The sequence below is a fragment of the Aegilops tauschii genome, chromosome 4 (assembly GCF_002575655.3).
Source record: "Aegilops tauschii subsp. strangulata cultivar AL8/78 chromosome 4, Aet v6.0, whole genome shotgun sequence".
In the NCBI taxonomy this organism is placed as follows: Eukaryota; Viridiplantae; Streptophyta; class Magnoliopsida; order Poales; family Poaceae; genus Aegilops; species Aegilops tauschii.
Window position 1 is genome coordinate 447,600,658 of NC_053038.3, and position 8,632 is coordinate 447,609,289.

At 46.5% G+C, this 8,632-nt stretch overlaps 1 protein-coding gene across 1 annotated transcript; it reads right to left on the reverse strand.

Moving 5' to 3' along the window:
• Positions 1–4,823: 4,823 nt before the first annotated feature.
• Positions 4,824–6,999, reverse strand: LOC109754544 (serine carboxypeptidase 1-like). Its single transcript, XM_020313451.3, has 6 exons — positions 6,610–6,999; positions 6,317–6,424; positions 5,951–6,225; positions 5,623–5,874; positions 5,322–5,536; positions 4,824–5,247 (listed from the first exon to the last, which is right to left on the reverse strand). Exons 1-6 carry the CDS (start codon positions 6,884–6,886, stop codon positions 4,977–4,979), a joined length of 1,398 nt encoding a protein of 465 aa, XP_020169040.1. The 5' UTR covers positions 6,887–6,999; the 3' UTR covers positions 4,824–4,976.
• Between the last annotated feature and the right edge of the window lie 1,633 nt (positions 7,000–8,632).

Here is an 8,632-nt window from a genome sequence, read left to right on the forward strand (position 1 = left end):
CGCAAGGGAGTCCATCTCGATGGTAATAGGAAGATCACTCCTATGAATAGCAATAGACAGTCCCTCCATACATGTGCTCGGTTCTGCCTCCAATGCATCCCGGCAATTGAATAGATTCCTGCATGCCGAAAAATGATCTCACATGCATCATTCCTCATCAACATACTAGTTCCAGCATTTCCATCCCGGGAGAAAGATCCGTCCCAAACAATTAAAGTTATGGACATCCAAAATCAAACTTTTTTATTCAAAATAATTAAAGTAGTATATTTGTTCAAAGTCAAACTTGTTAAAGTTTGACTAATGTTATTAAAAAATATTAACACGTGGACCATCAAATTAGTCTCTTATGATTGACATATATTTGTTTGTTTTCCCGTGCTTGGTGTTGTAGATCTCAGCATTTTTTTTCTTCTAAAATCGGTCAAATTTAAGTAAATATGATTTAGAAAAAAATCCAGAAATTTTAATTATTTTGGAACGGATTATATCTATACCTAATAATATAGGACCCCGGTCTATGGGAACGTCCGGTCGCAGTAGCCCCTAGAACGAACAAATCGTTCGTCCTAGGAGGTTGACGGAACAAATCGTTCATTGTTGGAACACGTCCCGCGCGAACCCCTCACCCCTATTCGCTAAAAATTGGTATGTTTTGAAAAGCGAGCCGCCAGTTGGGCCAAAACAAGTTTCCTTGTGACACTCTGTAAAGGCTTGAAACTGGTATTTGGACTTTGGACCTTACTTCCAATAGCTAATAACAAAATCAAACAAATACCATGACGTACAGGGGGGATTTGCCATCTGGTAAGCCAAAAAATGCCAAGGCATAAAATAGAACAATAATAAAATTGATTGTTTTGACATGTGACTATTTTATAGACATTTAATAAAAATTGCCATGATTTTTATTAGAAATAAATTTTTCCAGAAAATAGGCATGCGAGTAGAACAACCTATTTTACAATTTTCCATGATGTTCTTTATTCACAGATGCAAGTTTACAACATTTTCATTTATAAAAAAGCATGGAAAAAATATTCTAACTAAAGCATTTATGCTAATACTCACATGAAAATTTTCCAGACTTTTTTTGCTATTTTCGTACATGAGCACATATTTATAAATTTTTATAATGCTCACGTGGTGAATTTTATAAAGCATAGATGGCGAAACATGAAAAAAATACTCTCTACCCGCATGGCAATATTGTAAAGTCCCTACTTTATTTGTACATTGTGACAACTTTTTATTTTGTTTTCGCATGGCAAACTAGTTTGCCACCCTAATAGTGACAAAAGCAAAATGCCATGGCAAAAAAATAATATGCATCTTACATTTCACTTTGATATAGTATGGGTTTACATGGTATGGAAATAAAAACAATTGACTTTTTAAAATTTGAAAAACTAATTTTGCCAACCTATGACTGACAAAAAGAATTTGCCATAGCAAATGCAATCTAAACTTACCCATTTTGCTATAGCGTGGGTTTTCAATCGGAAATTGCCATGGCATATGCATATTTAAATTTACCATGATATTTTAAGTGAAATTGCCATGGTTTGTGTAATAAATTTGTCATATATGTAAAAAATAAATTTTTTCATCTAACATGGCAAAAACAAAAAAAAATTGCTGGCAAAAATTGACATGGCAAAATGCACATTAAAAATTCTTATGATATTGAAAATAAAATTGCCATTGCATATGCATATTAAAAATTTCCATGGGATTTTAATTCCCATGGTTTATATAATAAATTTGCCATGTATTTAGAAGACAACATGGCAAAAACTATTTGTCATCATGGCAACAGAGGTAGAATTAGGATGGCAAATATGTTACTAACATGTACAGCATAGCATGGCAGCTTCAACTTATTTTGATCATATTTGCATGGCAAAAAATCAATTTTGAATCATCATGGCAATAGGGGTACAATTGGGATGGCAAAATGATAGGTGACTAAGATGTACAACATAGCATGGCGAGTAGATTTATTTCTTTTGCTCTCGTGGCAACTAGGTATAAAAAGTATGAATTGTAAGTTTTGAAAAACAAAAACACATGGTAAATATGGCATTAGGAAGGCAAAAACTGTATTCATTTGTTTGACAACGCAAAAACTAAATTTGCCATGCTCTAGAAAATTGAAATTATCACATACTCATGTTTCATATACTTCCTCTGTTTCAAAATATAAGGAATGTTTAGTTTTTCAAAAGTCAAACATGTGCATTGTCTAACCAAGTTTTTAGAAAAAAATTGTCAATGTCTATAGTACCAAATTTGTATCACTAGATCCATCACGGAAAGTATTTGCATATTTTATTTATTTTGTATTGTAGATGTCAATATTTTTTTCTATAATCTTGATCAAACATACACAAGTTTGAATTGCATGAAAATCGACACACCTTATATTCGAAGTATAAGGCTATCAAAAAACCTATACGTTGTCATGACCATATACTAAGATTTGCCACGAATTTTGCAACGCTCACATGGCAAAACACGACTTTTTTTACCTCCACCGGCATGGCAATCTACTATATCCAAATAGGAGTTCCACGCTACCTTATTTCTCTTGGCATGCAACCTGCCCACATCAACAATCAATATTCAACCATCCATCTCAGCCAATCTGCCACCTCGGCGAAAAAATCAACGAAACAAAATTGAACCCCCCCCCCCCCCCCGCGTGCGTCTGTTGCTCTTCCTTCCCCTTCGGTTCCTCATCTTAAATCCCTCTTGTGAGCTCCTCTCCCTTCCCAATCCACTTTGAGGACCATGGCCATATTAATGGTCCAACATCATTATTGTGACACCTGAAATAACAAAGCCGCTGCCATGTGATCTTGAGAGGCCGAAGAAGAGAATGGTCATAGTAAGGAGACCTATACAGATCTGCACTGTCAAAAACAGGCGAGTCTCTGCTCCCTCAAGCAGATTTTACACCCTAGCATTTGAATTTCTCACGCGCCATGATTGCTTGAGGGCTTAGGGGCTTTTGGTGTAGGGATTGGCTTGTGGTGCCTAGGTTATGTTGGATTCGCCCAATCATGGCATTCATGCCCTTAACTATGTTTTTGAAGTTTTAATGACATTGTATATTTGGGCTCGATTTTTTTGTTTGCATCCTTTGCATCATGTCCAGCGGGATAAGCATGTTAAATTCTCTAGAACGACCTGGTGGAAGATCGGGGAGGGGGGGGGGCAGATCGGGCTTTCAAGGAGAGGGTCATTGGCGACCTTCATTCCTAAGGTGGCTGCAGAGGAGTTCGGAGTGTCCATGGGATGTAGAAGCGAAGCTAAAGATATCTGGTGGTGAAACGATGTTGTTCAAAAGGCTATTAAGGAGATGAAAGGTTGTTTCATATGTCTACACCTGGATAGGAGTGCAGAGAGTGGTGGCGTCAGACCCATGCAGCCTGGTCCGTTGCCTGGGGCGTGACCCTTATTTCATTCGTTGTTTGTAGCTGCCTGGGGCTGGAGACCATTCGAAGTAGCGGCAAAAAGTGTGTTCGCACACGAGCACGTCACCACGTACCCTCAAAACTAGGGGTGATGCACCGCAGCTCACGTCGAAGGAGACCCGTCCGAAAGGGCGGTATGCAAGCAATCCCACAGGAGCTTTTGTAGACCCAAAATCCTACACGCCCGGGAGGGCCCCCATCAGGGCGCGCAACTGCTATGGGCTGCCCTAGGTTGACTTGATCGCCCCTAGGGCCTCGTGGATCACGGCCATGCAAACAAAGAACAAACCAAGGAGGGCTTAGTTGATCATGATTTATTATTTTCTCTTTCTTTTTCTTTTTGTTTGTTTCGGCCAATTTGGGAGCGGCTTTGTGATAATGGAACCAACCAGCAAAAAGTATTAACGCTGCAATTGGCATATGATAGATCGATTGTGTGTTGTTTAACTGGTCGTCATCTATCATCTATTTATGAGACGGTTGAACTTTTCGTACACGAAAAGGACTCCAAATCCTTCCAAAATTAACCGAACTTGGATTTAGGTAGGTATAAGACATTAGTTTGGTTTTTGGGACCCACATGCCGCATAAGAAATCAGATGGAGATACTCCCAAGAGCAAAATGTTTCGACGAGACGAACAACTTTTATGTTGAACAATTTTCAATTCGGGGTCATCTTGAGAGTGTTTTCTCTTGTTTTCTAACTTCTATAACAGAGAAAAACGTTAATTATTGCCCGGGTGTCCAGACTCCAAGCCAGACATTTGCCAGGATTGTCCGAGTTCCATCCCGGATCGTCCGGCTTTAATATTGAACCTTCAGTTGTTTGTCCGGACAATAGCCCCGACGTTTGGCGGCCGAATCACCCGGTTTCCAACCCGGACAATCCGATCATCTGCTGTTGCGACGCACAGTTGTGGTTGAAACTTTTGCATACAACCTCAGATTGAGATGATTCAAAATTCAAAATCAATCGCCTCAACGAGGCGAAGACAAATCCATGTAAAATACTTTTTCATTTGAGGTTTTGTTGGGCTTGTAGTCGGCCAAACCATACTCCGAATGCCAAATCTTAGCACTCCGAGCACATCTTCGGACCGCGAGATGAGATCGGATGATGATGACCCAAACATCAAAATTGTCATTTTGACCATACGAAATGTTTTCATATTGGACACTCTTTCATTTGAGGCTACCTTGATTACGTTTTCTTCCATGCCAAAAACTGGTGTCAACAGGCTTAACGTTCTAGTCATCCATGAAGCATACGTCTGCGCTGTGCCATCGCCATGGTGCCGCCGTGTGCATGATAATAAACAATCTACGGGTGTGCAAGAGTAGGGTGGAGAGAGAAGCCAATCAAGTGTGAATAATGTCAGTCAGCGCCAAAGGGCTACGTACGTACAGGAGTTTCCCCACACCCACCACTGGCAGCAGCACAAGCCAAGCCAACCATCGATCATCATCATACACACGCACACGCCCTGCCAACAGCCTCAGTCGGTCTGCGGCGCCGCGGACGGCAGCGGCTCGCCTCGGAGGAAGGACGTGAAGAGCGCGAACCCCCGCTCCGGCTGGTCGACGGTGACCATGTGGCCGGCGCCGCGCACCGTGGCCAGCACCAGCCCCTTGTACGCGATCACGTACCCGGCCACGTCCTTGCCCGGCCCCGGCGACCACGCCCGCCAGTCCTTCTCCACGCCCAGCTGCAGCTTCTCCACCGACCGCCTCGTCGCCGTCACCGGCACCATCGCGTCGAAGTCGCCGCTGCACCGCCACAGCAATACTCTCATTAGTGATTATTACACCGATAGGATCGGCTGAAGAGAAGTGTTGCTGACCTGAATAGCCAGATGCGGATGCCGGTGGTGACCAGGGCCTTGAGGTGTGGCAGCATCGACGTCGGCGAGTCCCCGAAGCGTTTCAGGTTGTACGTCCGGGTTCTGCACCCGACCCACGGATACTTGAGCGCCGTGTTGGCGTGGATCGCCGTTTGCACCTGGCGCTGGTTCAAGTACGCCTCCACAAAGTGTGCGAGGCATGGACCAGCAATGTCCTGCACACCAATGCATGTACTCCGTTCAGTGCAGCTGCCGCTCATAGCAACCAGTAGTTCAAGTAGCATGTAGGAGTAGTACATACCGTGCACTTGGAGTCTGTTGGCCTGACTTTCTTGTCGTGGCAAGTGGGCGCGTAGACGTTGAAGGCGCTGATGTCGCCGGTGTTGCTGTAGGCGGTGTCCCTGGCCGCCTGGCAGACGGTGGAGAGGTCGTCGGGGCCCTTGCAGTGCTTGGCGATGGTGTCGTGCGCCGCGTCCGATATGAAGGCGCGGTGCCACAGGTACTCGTACAGCTCCGCCTGCTCCTCCGCGAACTCCAGTATGCCGTTCCCAATCTGAGACACACGTGTTACTACTCATCGATCTCAAGCTGATTGACAGCTGTTGGCTCTGATGGGTACTAGTACTCACGGAGATTCCTTTGAGATTGATGGGGGTGAGCTTGGGGTTCTTGTTCTGGACGTCGATGGTGACGGCCAGCTCGGGGATGTAGTGGCCGGCGTAGCTCTCGCCGACGATGAAGAACTCGCGGCCCTTGTACTCGGGGAAGCGGTCGAACCACCTGAGCAGGAAGACGTGCGAGTCGATGGCGGTCATGTTGTCCCCCATGGTCTTGTACACCTCCTCGTTCACGGCGTAGGAGAAGCCCACGCCCACGGGGCTCTCCAGGAACAGCAGGTTCGCCGCTGCGCCACCCAACACCACGCCGGCCATTTTGTTAGCACAACCGAAATGCCATCGACCGGCAAGTTGTTGAGGGTGGGGTGGGGGACTGACCGGCGGTCCAGGAGTAGGGGTTCGGGCAGAGGGTCCTGCCTTCCGTGTCGACACGGAAGGGGCCAACCTCCTGGAACGCTCCAATCCCGAAGGAAGAGCAGCCAGGCCCTGTCAATCAAATTAACCGATCGATGAACGTAACTCTTACCACATGCATTGATCTGACTGCACGTTAGAAAGCATCCTGGCTACTAGATTCTCCTCCTCCCCTATTAATTCACCGCCGGACCACGAACGGAGACGTCTATCTTGGCCGGAGAGTTTGCAGGAGAAATGTATGTTCTTTCTTTTACCTCCATTGAGCCAGAGGACGAGCGGCTTGTGAGCGGGGTCGACGGGCGCCTCCACGAAGTAGTAGAAGAGCGACTTCCGCGCGGCCTTGTCGAAGTTGATGTAGCCGGAGTACTGCCGCAGCTGCACGGCCGGGGGCTGCCCCGGCAGCGCGACGATCACGTCCGCCTCCTTGTGCCCTGGCCGGATGCCCGGGGCGGCGTCGGCCCGCCGCGGGAGCGCGGAGAGGGCGACGACCGCGACGACGACGACGGAGAGGCGCAGCGCTCTCAGCGCCATTTTGCTCGCGGGAGGAAAATGGCGGACCTCCCGACGGAGGTCGCCGGGTGTTTATAGGCAGGAGACCGGCCTATTTCGTTCTCTCTGGTTCGTCGGTTGGGTGTCCGCGCTCTGTTTCGAGCTCGGCTGCATCGCGGGCTGTCGATCTGCCCGTTTTGGGGGAGCCTTCGCCTATAATAGGATATGCTTTTGATTAGCAGTGGACAATTTACCCCGCTCGTTTAGCCGCGTACTTCTCTGTGCTGCATACATTTTTTTTAATTAACATTACTTCTCTCTGCTATTAACCGATTCGGTTGAGAAAATTACCAGGTAGTATGAGGCTGGTCATAGTAGGAGTAACTTAGCAAGTAACATAGCGCATTTCAAGACATGTTTGCTTATGTGGCATAGAGTTAATGAGAAGAGAGGTGTTTGGAGTAACATAATATGTTACTGTAACATAACGCAACCCAAAGCAAAATGAGTCTATAATGTAATAAATGCTATCATCTATGATACTATTTGTATGTTACTTTGCACCATGAAGGTAGTAACAAAGACTAGTGTCATGCATATGACACTAATCTAAGTTATTCCTCACTATGACTAGCCTGAGCTGGTTTGTAGGTTCACTCAATAGAAATCAGCTGGGAATGCCGAGTGTCTTTTTCTCGGACGACGCTAGACATCAGTGAAGGACAGCTTTTCATCACGTGGGTGTTGCGGTCTGCTTTCACGCAACACATTGATGTTTGGACTTGGGACCCCGTAGGACTGCTTTCACGCAGTGTTGCAACAAGTGCATGTTAGGCCAACTCCAAGGCACACCCCGAAATGGTTTGCCCGCGTACGTTTTGGGTCCAAATAAACAGACGAGCCGGCCCAAGGCGCAACTCCATCCTCAATCCCGTCCATTTTTCGTCCGGCTCGACCCATTCCTGACGCATAGTTGAGCGACTCAATCCCGTTCATTTTTCGTCTGGCTCGACCCATTCCTGACGCATAGTTGAGCGAGCTTTGCGGTCGCGTGGACAAAGAATGAACGGGCACACAGCGTCTCAGCGTCCGCCTCGGGCCAGGGTGTCGGCCGTGCAACTGCCTCCCACCGACCCTAGTCAATGCGCACGGGTGGTTGGGCCCACATGTCAGCCACCCAGACGGACCTCGGCCACGTCCTTTTTTATGGCGAAGCCGTAGACTTCCACTTCCACTTCCACTTCCCCGTTCCCATCTGCTTCCCCACCATTGCCCCCTCCATCGGAGACAACAAACCCTAGCCGCTGTCCACCTCGCTCCCCGCAGGCCATGGGGTTCTGGAAGTGGCACCCAGGCAAGAAGGGCAATGATGACCTACAAGTATAGGGGATCTATCGTAGTCCTTTCGATAAGAAAGAGTGTCGAACCCAATGAGGAGCAGAAGAAAATGACAAACGGTTTTCAGCAAGGTATTCTCTGCAAGCACTGAAATTATCGGTAACAGATAGTTTTGTGATAAGATAATTCGTAACGGGTAACAAGTAATAAAAGTAAACAAGGTGCAGCAAGGTGGCCCAATCCTTTTTGTACCAAAGGACAAGCCTGGACGAACTCTTATATAAAGCAAAGCGCTCCCGAGGAGTCAAGTTAGTTTTCATCATGCTCATATGATTCGCGTTCGTTACTTTGATAATTTGATATGTGGGTGGACCGGTGCTTGGGTGCTGCCCTTCCTTGGACAAGCCTCCCACTTATGATTAACCCCTCTCGCAAGCATCCGCAACTACG